We start from the raw sequence: 19,213 nt of genomic DNA on the forward strand, positions 1-19,213 counted from the left end.
ATTGGAACTATAAGTCCATGTTGCCCCCAAATTATATGTCGAAGTCCTAATCAGGGAAGATATCAAGGACCCACCAGTTGAGAAGTCTTTCCAAGTGTCTAGAGTAATGGCAGAGGAGATTTTAGAGGCTACTTACTTACCTGGATTCCTACAGATCAGAGAATGCTAAGATGAAATGTTTAGACTAGCATGGTGTCTGTGCCCATTCTTTATAAGGTAGTCTCATATGGAATAGGAACCATATGTAAAGTGGGTACCCCAAAACATAACTGTTTACTAGACAGAAGCAACCTTGCACATCCTGGGAGGTATAGAAACTACACCAGACTTGGGATCAAAGGCTTTGTTTCCAGTTCTGGCTCAGGTGCCACTGGTTCTGTGTCTTCTGTCTGGCCTCAGTTTCCTCATGGGTAAAGTGAAGTGTTTAATGACCCATATGGTTTCTTGAGCCCCATTTGTCTAGAATCAGGGAGATACTCAGAGGACTTGTGTGTCTGCCTCACATGCAATGGTTGTCAGTGAAAGTTTTGAAACAATGTAAATCACCAGTTCCTCATCAAATTTCAATTTAGTCCTTTATATGCTTATACCAATATACGCTAAAATGGCTTTTATTTTGCTCCGAGGGTTTACACTCCATTACTACCATTATGTGTTTTGATGTTCAAATTGTCCCAGATTTGGCCAGTGGGAGCCCCTTCGAGCGGCTTCCTGTCCTTTTGATGTGTCTCTCTGGCCCTTGACCTCTTCCTCTTTTGCGACACAAGATGTCCAAGGCTCAACTTGTCAGTTCTGTGTCCCAGCCCTGGAATCAGCCACTTCTCAAAGAACTCTACTTCCTTTTAGTGGAGAATGATTTTCGAGAAGCCAAAGGCCCAGGAGCTGGGTGCTCTCTAGTTATTAGGATGTCCCTTTTCCTAGGTCCTCTGCAGATACACCTACATATACAGGTAACTGATGGAAACATACTCCCTGTTGTATTCACATCTATGGGCTTTCAGGAACAGCCTGAAACTATCAGTTCCCTGCAATGCTCCCACTTCCCAGTCAGAACCACAGGGCTCATTCTAGTTTTCTGGTTTTCTCTATTTGTGACTCTCCTTTTGCACTGTGAGAAACTTGACTTCTGGAAGCTTCCGTATATTTACTTATGGGTCAATAACGCCACTTGTAACCAATCTCCCTTGGAAGGTGCATCAACACCCATGCCCAGCTCTTAGGCATTTCCTCTTGTGAAGTATGCTTCTTATTTGATTTGAACTTCTTTTCTTTTCTTTTCACCCATAAGCTTTTGAAGGTGCTACTCCCTCTACAAATAAAAGTTGATATTTGCCAAAGTCTAGTGTAAGGAGGGAGGCGGCTGGGAGGGTCTGCAAGCTGGAGCAGGTGGCAGCCTGGAACCTCTCTCTTTCGATGAGGGCACGTGTCCTATTGGTTCTCAGCTCACCCACCACCACCAACCTGGTAGCTCTCTGCTTGGCAGCCTTTTGCCACTCCTTCTCCCCTCTCATCCACTCCCATCTGCTACAGCATTCTCCACTGCCTGGGGGCCCAGGTCATGTGCATCAATATGCCAAGTCTGCCATTCAGAGCATAAAGATAAAGAATTGACCACATCGAATGGTGGGGATGTGGGGTGGTCGTTTATTAACACATTGAAAGAAGGGTAGAAATTTATAATCTTTTTGGTAATATGCACCAAATTGGAAAATGTACTGACCAGTAACACAGCTATTTTTTTAAATTGGAATGTACTTTACAAGTATATCCATAAATGTGTATCAAGTCATACATGCAAGGCGATTCATTACAGAGTTGCATGTAGTTGCAAAAAAAAAAAAAAAAAGAAAAAACAAAAACAAAAACCCAAAACAACGGAAATGTCCAACACAAGCAAAAACAAGTCATGATACATAAATATCATGGAATACTATGAAGCCATTAAAAACAAAAATCTATAGATATTGTTATAGAATGATTTTTAAAATACATTAAGTGAGAGAACAATATATGCTATTTTTTGGTGACGAGAGGAAAGATATACACACATATATATACTTCGGATGCATAGAGTTTTTTCAGTGGACACACACACATGCTCTTTATCTCTTACACACTCAGAGACACACACACACACAGACACACACGCTGGTTACAGTCCTTACCTTTGGGTAGGGTTGTACTATAGAAGACAGAACATACTTTTCTACTTCACATTTTGTGTATTTTTAAAATTTCTCTTTCTAAAAATCCACAATATAAAAATTGGCATATCTGCCCAATTTTTCACTAGCTCCCTCTTGCTGAGGAGATGCCAGTGGTCCATGAGGGAAGAGTACTTCCCTGGGTCAATGGTCACTTGGACCCACGGTCATCTCCAACTCTCCTAATCCCACACCAGGCTGTGTCTGCATTGACTTGCCTGAGTTCCTCCGTGTGTATTTAGAAGCCAGAGCTGGTTCATTGAATTAAGAAGATGCAGATCACGACCTGCTGCATGAGGAGGCACAACCACCCACGTGGGTGGGCAGGTAGGTAGCTCCCTCCATAGCCACACTCCCACTTTAGGGACATGAACCACCCAGGGACAGGAACGTTTTAATGAAAGGCACAGTTTCAATACACCCACACGATGGAAGCAGCGTCACAACATTTATTGTTTACAGATCCAGGGGAGAGCCTGAGGAAGGGCAGTCCCCCATCCTGGACCATGAACAAGCAGGAGACTGAGAGCCCCTGTGACTTACAAGGGGGTCGGGGAAGAGGTCACTGATTTTTCACAGAATGAAGTCCAAGGGGTTACTTTAAAAGGTGCCCCAGAAAAAGCAAAGAAGGAACTTATGGAAGAATTCTAAGCTTGGGTCCTTCTCTGAATTTCCAGATTTCGCGTGTGAACAGGGATGCCATTCTGTAAAACGCCTGGGAGCAACTCAGAAAAACACCAGCTCATTTTTTTCAAAAGTTGTTTTACTCTCCCCATATGGTCATGGAGAATGTGTGCATTTTCTGATTGATGGACACATGGTTCTTCTTCAACTCTGATCCAGTGGTTTGAACAACGATGTTGCAGCTACTCAGATCAGCATCTTGACACCAGGACCTCACGTAGGTCTCCCACTCTGGGCCGTAGTGACATTGCATGGTCACTTGCAGAGGAAAGGAGAAGGAAGGAAATATACGAAGAAAAGAAAAACATTAATTTGAAGTAGGAAGGAAATATAAAACAGAGAAGACCAAAAAGCCAACAATTGCTTTTTTTTTTTTTACAAAAACAAAACCTAGAAAGATATTCATGATAAAAGGAGAGATCTGAATAATTGATACCAGGGATGAAAAAGGGTATTCACACAATATCCTGTGCATATATAAGAAGGTAAGATAATTAGGGAATAGGATAATAAAAGGATATCTAACCAAGTTTAAGCCAATAAGTTTGAAACTCAGGGTGAAATAAAAAATCTCTAGCAAAAATTATGTAATGTGCTAAAATAGGAACAAAGAGAAATAGAAAACCTGAATCATCTTACAACTATTTAAATGAATCATATTCATTATCAAAAAACTCTCCAACAGGCACCTGGCTCACTCAGTCCTTAGAAAATGCTACTCTTGATCTCAGCATCAGGAATTCAAGCCTCCTGTTGGGTGTAGAGCTTACATACAAAAAAGTAAAACACCTCTCCAAAGGGAAACTCCAGACACAGAGCTTCAATGGAGATTTCCACTAAACATTTAAGGAAGAAATAATGTCTATCTTACACAAAAAATTCCAGGACATAGGAAAAGAGGATGCAATCCCAAATCCATTTATGAATCTAGCATAATCTTGATTTCAAAACCTGACAAGGACAGTGCAATAAGAAATACTATAGGCAAATCCACTCATGCACATAAATGCAAAAGTCTGCAACCAAAAATCAGCAAGCTGAATCCAGGGATATATAAGCAAGATAATACATCATCACCAAGTTGGGTTTATCCCAAGAATGCAAAATTGTTTGAACATGAGAATATTAATAAGTATAATATGCCACATTAACAGACTAAAGGAGAAAAATCATATGATCATCTCATAGATACGGACAAAAAGTATTTGATAGATTTAAACAGCGCTTTGACTATGGAGGCCATTCTGGACCTCAGAAATCAACTACACCACCCCAACTATGCTGGGGCCCTTTCCCTCTGACACTGGATATGGAGCAGAGGGTGGGAATAGCCACTATGAAGTCCCAGCCCCAAACTCCAGAAAGAGCAGGAACACAGGGCACCAGAGGTCCAGGAAAGCATTGGCAGGAATTGGAGTCTCTGGGTCCCATGGAAGGAGGTCCCTTTGGCCTATGGGCTGAAACTGGGACCATCACCTTGCTCTCTGTGGGCAATAGACTCAGACACTGCATTGTGCAGAGAAACACATGCCCAGAAAGGCTTGATCCAGTCCTGGAGGAGGTACTGGGAGCCATGAGAGCATCTAATAGAAGCCCCAAGGGATCAGTCAGGTTCTAGGAGAACTCAGGACTCAACCACCCTGTGTGACTGTTCACTCTGAGTGACACTGAAGTCACTGGAGAGGAACCTCAGGGCCCAGGACAGAGCAGGCTCTAAAGACACACAGCCACACTTACACATACTCTTACCTGGGTCAATGGTCACTTTGACTTTGACCCCAAGGTCAGTCCCAGATTTCTCAATCCCACACCAATAGGTGTCTGCATCGTTCCACCTGAGCTCCTCCATGGTCACGGTGAACGTGTGCATTTTCTGATTGTCCTGGATGGACACTTGGTTACCCTTTGCTTTCTCCCCTGATCCATTGGTTTTCACAAGGATACGGCAGTTCTCCCAATTAGCTCCTCGACACCACCACTTCTTGTAGGTCTTCCACCCGGGTTCATAGCGACACTGCACGGTCAGCGAGCCCCGCACGGGGCCACTCACTGCATTTGACACTGCCATGAGGGGATATGAGCCTGAAAAACACAAGTCCACGTGCCTGTCACCACCACACCCCATTGCCTGAGGAAGAGCCACAGCCTCCTGTATCACAAATGATTCCAATAAACCCAAGTACCTGATGAGTTGAATAACAGTCAAAGAAGGAATAGACCTTCCACAAGACAGACCTTTGTCCTTCAAAACTCCAGTGGGTCAAATCCACCCCAGAAATCACCTAAGAGCGCAACTACAGATCTCAAAGAATCAAAAACACCCATACTGAGCAATGGCAACATCCTATAACCCACTCCTCCCCCTCCCCGTGGCCAATGTCATCTGGAGAGCAAATGACCCAAGGAAAGGCAAGACCCCAGTACACTTTGGCCCACTGCTCTCATGCAAGATGTTGGCTCTGTGGTTTCAGATCTTTTCATTTTTCAAGAGTAACCAGGAATCTGGATTTTGTGTGGACCTCTCTATGTTAAAACACTGGTGGTCACTTAAAGTCCTCCTATAAGTGAAGTCATCTGATTTTTGTCTTCCTCTAATTTCACTTAGCATAATACCCTCTAGTTCCATCCACATAGTTGCAAATGGCAAGATTTCATTCTTTTTGATTGCCAAGTAATACTCCATTGTGTGTGTGTGTGTGTGTGTGTGTGTGTGTGTGTGTGTATGAAGGGAAACAAAAATAATATAAAAACAGGGAGGGAAACAAAACAGAAGAGACTCATAAATAGGGAGAACAAACTGTGGATTACTGAGGGGTTGTGAGAGGGGGGATGGGCTAAATGGGTAAGGGGCACTAAGGAATCTACTCCTGAAACATCATTGCACTATATGCTAACTAACTTGGATGTAAATTTTAAAAAATAAAAAATAAAATTAAAAAAAACACTGGTGGTCAGCACATAAATAGAGCAAAGGAATTTCTGTGTCTTTAAGTATTAAGAAATTATCTTCAAAACTATGTGACAAATTCACTATTGGGGCAAATTCTTTGATTCCTGGAAATTGTTTTCCCAAGAATATTGAATATTCAAGTTCTTTCATGGTTCTTGAGTTGGTTCTATTCTTTTGGTTTGTTTTTCCAAGAAAGTTACCTATTTCATGGAGTATGTATTAGCATAAAGTCCTGTAATTACAAGGTACTTTTCATGGGGCACCTGGGTGGCTCAGTTGGTTGAGTGTCTGAGTCTTGATTTCATCCCAGGTTATGATCTCACAGTCATGGGACTGAGTCCTGCATCAGGCTCTGCACTAACAGAGCAGAGCCTGCTTGGGATTCTCATTCTCCTTCCCTGTCCCCTGCCCTTGATCATGCTCTCTCTCTCAAAATGAATAAATACTAAAAAAAAAAAAAAAAAAGAAACAAAGTCCTTTCATAATCAAAATGTTCATATCTTGGGGCACCTGGGTGTCTCAGTCAGGCTTTTGGTTTTTGCTCAAGTCATGATAAAACAGTTCCTGATATTGATCCCTACACTGGGCTCTGTGCTGACAGAGCAGAGTCTGCTTGAGATTCTCTCCCACTCTCTGCCCCCCCCTCTTTCTGTCTGTCTGTCTCTCTCTGTCAAAATAAAGCAACTTTAAAAAATAATTCAAACGTTCGTATCTATTATAATTACACATTCTGACTACATGGCACTGCTTGATTTTTGTTGATTACACATGCTGCAAGATATCTTCCTTTCCGTTTCTCCTTCCCTCCTCTTTGTCTTTTGCACATTAACCCAGTTTGAGATTAGTTTGTAAATATTACTGTTTTTATTTCCTAAGTTGTTAACTTCTCATATATATAATTTGTTCCTCTTATTTCCTCAACATTACCATTGTGCTCTTTTTCCAGTTTGCTAAGTTAAAGACAGTGATAATTTTGTTTTTTTCTAAAATGAGAAAATATTGTTTAAGGCTAAGGATTTATTTTTGTCCAATTTAAAAATTGAAGTATAATTCACATATCATACATTTTAAAGTGGTTTTCAGATATTCATGAAGTTGTGCAACATCACCTCTAATTCCAGAACATTTTTGTCACCTCAGAAAGAAATCCTACACCCAATCTCTCCTCACTTCCCTCTTGCCTGAAGCTTTTGAAATCACTAATCTACATTCTGTCTATAACTTTCTCCCTTCTGGATATTTCATATGAACGGAATCTTACAATTAATGGCCTTTTTTTCTAGCTTCATTCATTTAACATAATTGTTCAGGTTTATCCACCAAGTAGGGTATGTGGGCACTTCAGTCCTTGGTAGGGATTGGCCACATTTAGTTTCTCATTCATCAGTTGACGATATATGGGTTGTTTTCACCTTTTGGCCAAGTGAGTAATATTGCTGTGAGCAGTTATGTCTTAGTCTTTGCACTGACTCATGAGAAGGGAAGCTGATACTGTGCTCACAGTCAGAAGCTCCAGAATGGGTTTGTTCAAGAGCCCATAAGAAGCTGCTACGATTCTGGGAAGTCTCTGAGAAACTCCCACCAATGATCTCAGTCTCCACCAACGGAGTGAGGGTTCCCAAGCGCTTGACAAGAAGTCACTCTGAATCTCCCACCCACCCATGGGCCCTTCAGCTGCCTCCAGAGTGTAAGGCTGCTTTCCCACCTCCCAAATCTCTGGCAAGTACTTCCATTGACAAACTCCAACCCACAGAAGGAAGGCGATTGGGGGAAACAGGATTCCAGGATTTTGCTTAGTGAAGTGGAAGAAGGCTTAGATGGGTTGGTAGTGATGTCAATCTGACAACAGATGAGCTAGGCTTGCTTGCCCCTTGATCAATTCTGTCTCTATGTTGTCAAAGACTAATGTTTGTGTTGCCCCAGAATTCATATGTTGAAGTCTTAACCTCCCCTGTGATGTTTAAAGATGATGCCTTTCTTTCTCTCTGTCTCTGTCTCTGTCTCTCTCTCTGTCTCTGTCTCTCTCTTTCTCTCCTTGCTTATGCACAAAAAGTGGTCACCATGAGAATGTGGTGCCTGAAAACCAGAAGGAGAGCTTTTATCACAAACTGAATCAGCCCGCACCTTGGTCTTTGACTCCCCAGCCTTCAGAATGTGAGAAAATAAATTTCTATAGTTTAAGCCACTCAGTCTGTGGTATGTTGCTATTATGACTAATACATATTTGTAACCCTTTTATCCCCACATGAACTTCCACATTAAGAACATAATAATATGCAAGTTTTCCCAAAATTGTCTGCTTGGAGATCTCCTTATCAGAGTTTTTCTCTTCTACACATATGATGATGAAGTCAATGGATGAATAAATGACGTTATTTTATTGCCCCTGATAACCTCCTTCCCAGAAGAAACACTATCTGCATCCAGCCCCAAACCCTGTGGTTCTTTCCAATGACAGGGAGCAGAGCTGGGGCAGCCAAATGGTCCGATAGTAGTTCCTATCCCTTCTGAGCATCAAGCACTAGCTACCTCCAAGGATGTAACATCCAGTCCACAAATAAACTCCTTCTAATCCCTGGTCTTCCTCCCCCAGTGACACCACTCAAAGTGTCTCAGTTGTTGCGCTGGAAGACAGGTCTTTGGATCATCCAGAGCAGAGACTCAGGCTGACTGATACGTGGGGATGAGCAACTCTCCAGAGATCCTGTAACACCCAAGTTTTGCTGGCGTCTTCCTACCTATACTCTAGCTCTTCAGAAAAGAGGTTCCCTGCTTGAGGGACAAATCAAGACCAATTGTGCATACTTTCAAATGATCCAGATGTCTGAACCCCACCTTGACTGAGTGGGTCTCAGCTGGAGGTTGGACTCCTTAAATATTCCTCAGGAATTCATGCATTTAACTACCATCTATCCATCGTCCATCCATCCATCCATCCATCCATCCATTCATGTATCTGTCATCTGTCTATTGATTTATCTGCCAGGGACAACAAACAGTGCCCTAGAAAACAGGCATAGTTTGTGTTATTTATTTTTATTTTCCTTCCCCAACACCTAACTTAGTACCTGTCTGGTAACAAAGCTTTTAAAATAGTTTTTTAATGAATAAGTGTCTGGATCAATGAAAGGCTCTGTGATTTCCATGTGGGACAGATGCTGTCATCGTTCTGCCCCGATCCTTAAGGTGCTCAGTCCTGAAGGCCCCACGCTACTCACCTTGGACGATGGGAAGGAACAGAACCAGGAACAGCCACATGTCCTGCCTGCCTGGGTTGTCTCTCTGATGCTCAGCTAATGCCAGTTTCCCTCTGGGGACTTGAACTGAACTCAGAGGCAAAGTGCTTGCTTTTCTCTAAATCATTTTTTTTTTAGTTTCTCTCACCTACTTCCCTTATTTTTTTTTTCTTCACTGACTTCCTAATTTCATTCATTAGAAGAAAAGTAGTGCCGTCCTTTGGGAGCCTATGGCTGATGTTATCATGTGTCTTCAATGATTTGGGGAAGCAAAGCATCCCACTGGCCAGGGTGCTACTTGCAATTGTGTGTGGGGAGCCAGCTGCCAGCAAACCAGGTGACCCAGTGCAGCAGGACAGGGACACAGAACCTCAGAGTCGGGTCCAAGGGAGGGATGGGCACACATTGGGTTTGTACCTGAGGAAGAATCAGTGCTCAGGGCTCACACCCAGCCTCGCTGCACATACAGCCCATCCCGGACCCCCTTCCAGGCAGCCCATGTCAGTGCATACCAGACCACGTCTCCTACCCTGGGCCCTGGTGCAGCCCAGATCCTGAACCACTGCCCCTCCATCTCAGGCTTCTCAATGAGATCTTGAGTCCTTCTGAGGCAGAGGTGTCATGGGGAGATTATAAGGAAGGAGAAGTCGCCTTTTCCCGTCAGTCTCATTGTACCCTAGATGCTTCCTCTGTCAACCCTTGGCAGATTTCCCCTGGGTGTGGGCTGTTGGCCACTTCCCAGCTCCAAACTGCTTATGTTAATGATTCCTAAGTGACTTTCACACTGGTGTCCACTTTTCCTTCAGGTGTCCCCTCCTGACGGTCCCCTGTTCCCTTTCCCTCTCCTCTCTGAATCAATTCTTTTGTCTCCTTTTTCCATCTATGTTTACCATGTTTGTGAGTTTGGTTGTACTTTTTGAGGGTGGGTTTCTTGTGTTTTGTGCTTTTATTTGCTCTTCTAATCTTTAGATGAAATATTTAGTTTGGGAATCACATTATTTTGAAATCATTACTTATTTTGGGAGAGAGATAGATGCTTAACTAACTGAGCCATGCATAGGCCCAAGGAATTATATTATTATTTCAAAAGCTCCCAGTCTGTTCTCTCTTTGCAGATGTTTTAGAAAATTCTCCTCATTTGTGGTCATGTTTTGGTTTGGCTGGTCTTGTTTGGTCCTTCTCTTTCATATCACATGTTTGACTCAAATGTCTGATCATTGTTGGTTATCTGATTGTAACTGAGGTTGAGCCAAAACATGGCCTACTGGGGCTCTGAGCATGTGGGTGCAAAACACCATGTGAAATAGGTGTGTCGTATTGTGTCTAATTATTTACCCTTCCATCCCGTCTTGACCTACAGGCTATGCTTTCCCACAAGCCGCCGAGGAGTATTCTAAATACCACAGTGAAGAGGCTTAAAGGTGGCCTCCAGCATCCTCTTTAGTTCCCTTGGTTTCCACATATATTTTATTAAGTTAAAGAGCCTCCTGGGAGCTGGAAATGTTTCTCTCTTGATTTGGGAACTGGTTCCATGGAGTGTTTATTTCTGCAGATGTATTGAACTGTGCACTTCTGATGTGTGCACTTCCTATGTGTATTTTATACTCCAATAAAAAGGTTTTAAATTTTACCATGGAAATCTTTCCAAGCCATCACATATGTGCTTATCAACCCCTTAAATAGCAGCCTTAATGTTTCATTGTGTGACGGTAGCATAATTAACTATTCCTATATGGATGACAGTTGACCCTGTTTCTAGCTTTTTACTCTTGCAAACCTATGCTGCAGGCTTCTAGTTCAGGTAAGATGAAGTCAACACACTCCAAAGACCTCCCCACGCCGCCCCGACTACAGCTGAGAACTCAGGCAGAATACTTGGAGCTGCTATCTGAGTATTTTGCAAACTGAACCCTAGTAAGAGATTGGGGAAGGAAACTGGACCAATCCAGCTGTGTGTTTTCTGGTTATGGTTCCTTCTATAGCCTCCCGCCTGAGTGTGAACCCTGTAGCCCACATCCTGAAAGTGCACTCTCAGCAGGGATCTTAAGTGCTCCAGAAGAGGGGGAAAGGGAAGCCCTAATGGGAGATGGGGTCAGATGCCCAGAGTGTTCTTGGTGTTTGTGTTTTCTTTCCCTCCCACCAGGTCCCCAGCAAGCCACAGCACAGAAGCTGCAACTCCATCTGAAGCCGCTGGGGGCCAACAGTTGGAACTCTGAAGGAGAAGAGTCCTCCCAGCCCAGAAGAGCTAGGGTCCCAAGACCTGGGGTTAGAAATACCAGTTCATCTTCTCCCTCTTTGTTCTCCTTCTGCTTGCACCTAAAAGCAAACCCAATGACAGGAAATACAAAGAAGATTGGGGAGAAAAAAGCGTCCGCTCTCCAAGCTTCCCAACCAAAGGACCAGGATGGGAAGGGGTGGAGGCTCTGAAAGCTGGGCGGGGAATTGGGGGATGGAGAAGAGGAAGCAGCTGAAAAAAGGGATCCTAGGCCTACCAGGCTCGCGCCCCAGCTGTGTGCGCTCCTGATCAGACGCTGGAGAAATACTCCACGTTGAGAACTTGGTAAAGACCTCCACTGGAGGGCGCCCAAGTGGCACATCTGAGGAGCACCCGCCAGGCTCCAGAGAACTCCACCACAGGACACGGAACCGCAGTCCACAGAAGCCACATCACCACTTGAGGCCCTAGCCTCACCAGCTGGACTGCCTGCCAAGAATGAAACCAAAGTCAGAGTTAAAGACCTTTCCAGCGAGGTGATTACCATTGTTTTGCAGTTCGTGGTGGTTAGTTCCGTGAAATGATGCATGCGTTAAACACATAGAACCAAACACCATCACATAGTTGTACTTTATGTAAGCTTTGAGAAGTAGTAAAAACAACAAGAACAAAGTTTGAAACAGTGCACTTTGTGTATATGTGGTTTATTTATCCCAATTACACCTCAATCAAACTTGAGAAAAAAGGGAGGGAGGGAAAAGTTTGAGGGGAGGCCAATATTCTTGCCCACTATCCCTTCATAGTTCTCAGTTGTAGGCAGAAGCCCCAGGGTTTATTGGGACCCCACCCCAGGGTTTATTGGGACCCCACTCCCCACCCCAGGAGAAAGCGTGGCTATCACACACCAACACAAACAGAGGCAAAAGGGCTGTGGGCAGGCTGTCCCAAGATGGGCCACTTTGGCAAGAAGATTATTTTGAGCTAAAGGCAGTCAAGACCCTGTGGGCTCCAGAGAAACCTTTGACCCTCCCTTAATTATATACAAGAATCTCAATTGGAGGGTTTTTGCAGATAAGGGTTATTATGAGGGATAAATGTTATCTGAGTAACTCAACTGCATGGCAGGGCAAACGTTTGTTTACACACATTTACTGGTTTTCATCTCCCTGTGAGTTGCTTTTTTTTCCCCTTTGAGTTCCCAGACCACTACCCCCTTTTCCTTAATTCAAATTGACATTTATACCCTTTATGCCTGACTGCCATGTCAGTGTGAGTTCTCCACATACATACTATTAAATTTTAATTTCTTCTGTTAATCTATCTCATATGAATTTGATTCTTAGTCCAGCTAGAAGGACCTTGAAGGACCCAGGAACTCTTTCTCCCTGAGAAGGGGATGGGACATTCTTGCTCCCCAACAGTTGGTGTAGTCAGCAGGACTAGCTGGATACCGCTCACTGAGACTCTGCCACAGCTGAGATGCCCCCAGGACATATGACATATAGCCAGCAGAAGGTAAGATTTCTTACCATGCCAGGCTCTTGGAATGGCTATTTGCTGAGGCCAAGGAAATAGCATGAGAGTCCCTATCTCTCTCAATTTTGATGAGCAGGAGAAAATATTTGTGGACCTAGTTCCTTGGGCTTAGTGGCTTTGTGGTTCAACCAGTTCAATTTGGCTGAGTGTCCTTTCATTACTGATCCATTTCATCCCAGAAATGTTCTTTGTTTTCCTTTGTCTATATGATTTCTGATGTTTGTCATCTGTTGCTAAGGGACATTTTGGAAGGCAGAGCTGCAAAATTGGTGGACACAAGTCGAGCACTTAAAAGCTGTTTGAGCTCTTGTCACCTGAAGAGGATTCCCATGATAGGATGAGCTGGTCATGGAATGGGGTAGACTGACACTAGGTCACCCACCAGCCTCAAGAAACCTCCATGCGAGCAGGTACACTGTAAACAACACACAGTCCCCAACCCCATGACACATCCCTCCTAGGTGTTATTGTGGCTCCCACAGAACCAAGGCTTTGATAAAGCTGTTAGATTTATTCTTTTGTTTAGTTTTATTTCCTGAGAGTTTGGCTTTATGACCAGTGAGAGTTTTTCCTTTTGGTCTCCACCATCTGGAGGGTGGACTTACTGGGGTACACCTTGGTGGTGAAATAGACTGGGAATCCAAGTCTCTTTCACTCTGTCATGCTGTGCCAGCTCTCAGGGGTATTTGTCCTGAGAGTTTCCAGACATTGGAAACCTTTGTATCTCAACCATCATTGCTTGTCAGTGTTGGAAAGTATGATTCCAGAAGTACTGATATCATGTCCCTCATTAGTGGGTCTGTGACCGGAGGTGTCTCACATTTCTGTGGGAGACTAGAGACATCATTTCCACAATACCACCTTACCACCTGTGCACTTGCTTTCTTAGTCCAATGTCAGGAGTAAACTTTTGGATCATGGAAGCTGCATCTCCTCTGCCCTCTCTGGTCACCTCTTGTGACCTGAGTTAAGTCACAAAAAGTCTTACTGGTTTGAGCTGCTACTGATATGATACCCATCAACGGCCAGAAGATGGATCCTTTAAATATTTTTAAATAGATATATTTCATAAAGAGCTCTCAATTATCTTATTAGCATAAAGGCTAGGCTTAAGGACTCCCTTTGCAAAATGGAAGAAGGTCGAATTTAAGACAAAAATAAGTTTCCACATCCAGTGTAAATCCCCCTTTGTTTCTTCCTTTCTTTACGTTTCTTTGAGTTTTTCACTGACATTATATAGTTGTTTTGTAGTTGTATACGTTACTCAGTGTTCATCACATAAATGGGCTCTTAAACTTCTTCCCCTGTTTCAACGAATCCCCACCAACCTCCGTCCGGGGAACCATCCCTTTGTTCTCTACAGGTGTGAGCCTATTTTCTGGTTTGTCTCCCTTTTTTGCTGTAGTTGTTCGTTTATTTTGTTTTGTCTTCTTAAACTCTGGCCACATATGCCTAGTTTAACCTCCCTTTGCCTACAAGATTTACAGAGATCACTCTGGCTTGATCCTAGGTCCAATGTATCCAGGATGCTCCTATAAATGCTAAAAGCAAGAACGTGAATTTAGCAAAAGCACCTGACACTGGCAATAAGGCTCGTTTTGCTCCCACCTTCCAGGACTCTGTAACCAGGCTCTGCCAGACTAAGGAATTCTTACACAATGTGTTTGCAGGTGTATCCTAGACCTCTCACCACCACAAAAAATTCATGTCCCCTGGACAGCAGCAGAGTTTTTAAATTATAAAGACCTTACGTCTAGTTTCAGAAGCTCTTGCCAAATTTAGAGATTTACAAAGATTATTTGACTACATATGCAACCTTCCCTTCACAGAGGAAACAAAAGACCAAAATTTCTTCTAAGCCCTCCTACAAATGACCAGTTGAAGGCCAATATTTAGGGGCTTATAGAAGCCAAACTTACATTTTGTATCTAGAAAAAAGGGTTTTTGTTAAAATGCTTTATATAGACTTTACAAAGGCATTAAACTATTGGTTTCCATTTTAGTTAAAAGTCTCCCTTATGTAAAGAAGCAATTTTTGTTTAAAAGATGGGGCAATAGTTGATATTCAGGCTATAATCCAGGTCTTCAGGAATTAGGAACAATGGTTCTTATTTTGCAAACCTCTACAAAACCAGAACCACAACTCCAGAGACCAGTAGAAGCCCACTTAGCTCTATTGATCTCCAAACCTTGCCTGTTCCTCTCAAAATGTTTGTGTAATATTAGAAAAGTTCAGGACATTGGAAGAAAATATTTCTTTTCTTTTAAAAAAGGTGAATTTTAAATAGCAATTACCCTGAAAACCTTAGAAAAAAATTGTTTATATTCTTCCCGTGTCCCTTAAAACTAAATCTTACCACGTCTTTGAAATGTAAACACAGCCCACGATCTCCTGAGAATGAAGAACAAGAAAAAATAAAGAGGGAAAGAGGGCTTTTTAAAATACAAACCATTGGCAGAACTCATGTGCCCAAACTCCAGCCCTCTGAGGACAGGCAGAGAAGATCCAAGGATTCCCCCCTGGAGAAAAGTGAGACCCTTCCTCTGTGCTTTTGTGATATAAATTCTCTACCCCCCATCTTCACTAAGACCTAAGGGCCTTTTTACAACATGTAAACTCTAGGGGAAAGCTTTTTGTTAAAACAAATAAATAAACAAAACAATAGAGGGAAGTATTTAAAAATTGGTCCTGTCATGTCCTCTCCACAAATGGTAGTACAAACAAAATTAAGATTTTGTTTGTGTCTTGTCTGTGTAGTGTGTGTGTGTGTGTGTGTGTGTGTGTGTGTGTGTTTGTGTCCATGTTGTACATGTGAGATATTTTCCCTATCTCTGGGCAGTACTGCTAAAACTAATTTGCAAAAGAGCTCTATTGAGTTAGTTTGAAGGCAAGTACTCGTAAGGACTGGACATTCTAAAACTCAGAAAGGTAAAAACTCACCCAAACGTGTTTCAGGTTCACACGATCTGGGAACATATTCAGTAGTAAAGCAAATTTCAGGTTGCTGGTTTACTTATAAGGGGTATGGCTGAAGAGTTACCAGCTTTAAATAGAAAACCTTTATTCTGCTTGCGTTTACTAAAAACCACATAAGGTCATGGTATCAACTGTTGCACTTGACCAGGAGAAAAATAAACCTTAGAATAATTGTTAATTTTACCTAATGCCTCATGAAGTTTTAGGGGTAGTCTGAGTATAACTAAAACAAGTTAAAAACAAGTAAATTAAATTGATGTAACTACGATAAAATAATAAGCAGAGATTTATCTGGTTTTGTCTTATTATAGAGACACTAAAGATATATTTGGGCCTGTTAATAAACAGATTTCATGCTTGTATTATGACGGTGTTATGAAAAAAGCACATATTTCTAAAAATTCCAAAATATATTTATTAATTTGCAAGTATAAAGAATTCTGGTGTAACAGAGTTCAAAGTTGCTTACTTCTTAGTTTTTACTGAAAATTAGGGTTTCTAGCATTAAGAATTCTAATAAATGCAATTAAGACTACTGGAAATAACAAGGGAAACTCCATATATGAAGAAAATAACACATTTGTTTTTGGTAAAAGAAAATATGAAGAATAAAAAGACATATTTGTTGAGGGAACAGAAATTAATTCTGTCCTAAAGTGAAACCATTTATTTCAAGAGGAAACATTTAAGACAAAAATTGAAGGTAAAAAAGAAAGTTCCGACAGTTTATGAAGAAAGAATATTTGGAAAGAGATGTTATGTGTGGCCAATCTGGCTAAGATTATGATAAATTCAAAGAAATAAATGAGTTTTAACATCAAAAGTGCACTGGTGCAAGTTTTTGTTTCATCTTTATAAAAAGTACAGAGTTGGCTTGAACTAATGGTCTGCTCTCCATAAGAAATTGTAAGCAACACTTTATCTTTTTAAATTATCTGCCTGAAACCCATGATTCTGGCAACCAAAATAATTTCCTATATTTATCACATCTTGGATACCTAAGAAAACCGAGTGAGTCTGAATTTCCAAGGAGTTACATTTTGCTCTCACAGCTATGTAACCTTCTATATTTGCCTTGGATATCTTCTATTGCCACGTTAGTTGAAAGGATAAATACTGTTTCTTAATAATTTGTTATCCCATTCAAACATTCAAACCTTTTCAAATTTCTTGACATTTGAACATCTCAGAGATTTTGTGAGCAATTGAACTAATGAGGCTACTTGGTACATTTACTTACATGGGAAGCATTCATTGCCAAATAAGTGATATGAAACCCTCTTAGATTATGTTTATATAGATATGTTATTAAGATACATGTTCTAAAAGTTATATGAAACTCCTACAAATCTGAGGTCCTGGTATGATATTATCTGGAAGTGTTGTGTGTCACAGATCCAGATTTCCATGTAGGCTGTAGTGGCAGGAGCTCCAAGCAGATCTCAAAGAATGCACATTTTTAAGTCTTTCCTTATTTACAGACAGTTGTATGTGTATTAGATGCCTCATTACACGAGCAAATGTGACCATTTTCAAGGAGATTCAGGGGAAAACTGTGAGGACAGGTTTCTAATACCTCAAGACCCTAAATCTGAATGAAGTAAAAATTTCCGGAACAAGTGGAAAAACTGGATTCAAGCAGAACCAAAATTAATAACGACTTGCAAAAGATCATTATACTCTTTATGGCTTTTTGTATGAAACATTAGTGCTTTTTTTTAAATGTTGTGTTTTTGAAGATTTAAGGAAACTTTGTCTCTTAAGCTAACTGACTTACAACGATTTGATAAAATATACCTTTGTGAACAAATTCGAGTATTTATCTTTTCTCCTTACCTGAACCCTCGAGAATCAGAAACTCTCAGGGAGTATTTTCTTTTTTTCTGGAAACTGTTTATTTGCTTCAGTTCAATAAGAATCTGTTCTACCTATGACAGGACACAATGGGAAACACTGCGTATATTACCACGCTTGGACTGGAAGGTCATATTTGGGGGAGACATGCAGAGGCTCAGGTGTTACCCGACAGCTTGAAGGAACTTAGGTTGATTTCATGGAGCCAATAAAGCCCCTTGGAAATACCAGACTGATACCTTGCTTCCAGAGTTCCCAGCAGCCTTACCAGGTGAGTAAAGAAGGTCACTTCCTCACAGGTGCAGGAACCCCGGGATGTTTGGGGGGCCTTGAGAAGAGAGGAATTCACCCAAATCTATACGTATTACAGGCAAAGTCTGATGGCAAGTTATTGGCTTGGCTCCTGGCCTCAAGAGGCTGTTAAACTTCATCTGGAGACTTTTTATGAAAACTTCTAGCAAAGCAGGTTGAAAGAGCCAAATGCAATTCTTGTTGTACTTATGGAAAAGTCAGGCCAAGTTTTATGGGAAATGACTTATTTTGCAAACAAATTAGTGTTAATTTCATTATCTTTGGTCAAAGAAGTGATTATAGAGAGAAAATATGTTTCAATAACACATCTTCGTACATGTTAGATTTTATTACTATATATTATTACTATTTAGATTTATTACTATTTATATACTATTATAAAATGGATTAGGTCCTGATTTCTTCTAGTGTCTTCCACCACCAGCTACAACATTCCAAATTGACATTCTGAGGTTTCTCCCACCTTTCTGACTCGGAATCCTTTGAGAACTAAAACTGCCCTTCTCCTGAAGTTCTGCTAAATGTAAACCACTTACCTAAATCTAGAGAAATCCACAAGAATCAACCTACACAATCTTTGTGCCTATCGCTCAGCAGGCCAAGCAGAGATCACCAGAGACATTTGAACGACAAACCCAGGGGACCTGTCTGACTGCACAGCCTGCCCTCACTCTATCTGAGATGCTTCGAGTCCAACATCTAGAAGTCTGCTCCACTGGCTGCCCTCACAACTCAGAAACTAGCTTAACATTAGATCCAGTCATGAACCATTGGGTTCCTCTTGTTTCCATAGAAAAGCCTCTTGTTTCTTACCTGATTACTTGGACCACAGGCCTAACATTGTGAATCCACCTGCATCACTGCCTTCTGGAATGTGTTTGCCTAAACTGACCTATCATCCAGATGAATAGACCAGTTCAGTTGGAAGAAACACGTAGCAGCTGAACTGTTAATGTGTGCAACTGCAGAGAAGCTTACATTTAAATTTGATCTGGGTAACCCATCTCTCTGGCAGGACTGACATTTGTGCACCAAACATTTACTGGTTCCTTCCCTTTGCAATCTCAGACCCCTACCCCCTTCTGCTTAATTCGGGATGACATTTGTATCTCTTTTGCCTGACTAACACGTCTGTGTGGACTCCCTGCACATATGCTATTAGATTTGATTTTCTCTTGTTAATGTGTCTCATGTCAGTTTGAGTCTTAGTCCAGCCAGAAGGACCTTGAGGGGGACAGGGATTCT

General features: G+C 41.7%; 1 protein-coding gene across 1 annotated transcript; it reads right to left on the bottom strand.

The window, feature by feature from the left end:
• Positions 1 to 2,807: 2,807 nt before the first annotated feature.
• Positions 2,808 to 9,111, bottom strand: LOC102956984 (CMRF35-like molecule 7). The gene is made up of 3 exons (XM_007091290.3): positions 9,057 to 9,111; positions 4,638 to 4,970; positions 2,808 to 3,146 (listed from the first exon to the last, which is right to left on the bottom strand). Exons 1-3 carry the CDS (start codon positions 9,094 to 9,096, stop codon positions 2,968 to 2,970), a joined length of 552 nt encoding a protein of 183 aa, XP_007091352.2. The 5' UTR covers positions 9,097 to 9,111; the 3' UTR covers positions 2,808 to 2,967.
• Positions 9,112 to 19,213: the final 10,102 nt, after the last annotated feature.

Source organism: Panthera tigris, chromosome E1 (assembly GCF_018350195.1).
Source record: "Panthera tigris isolate Pti1 chromosome E1, P.tigris_Pti1_mat1.1, whole genome shotgun sequence".
In the NCBI taxonomy this organism is placed as follows: Eukaryota; Metazoa; Chordata; class Mammalia; order Carnivora; family Felidae; genus Panthera; species Panthera tigris.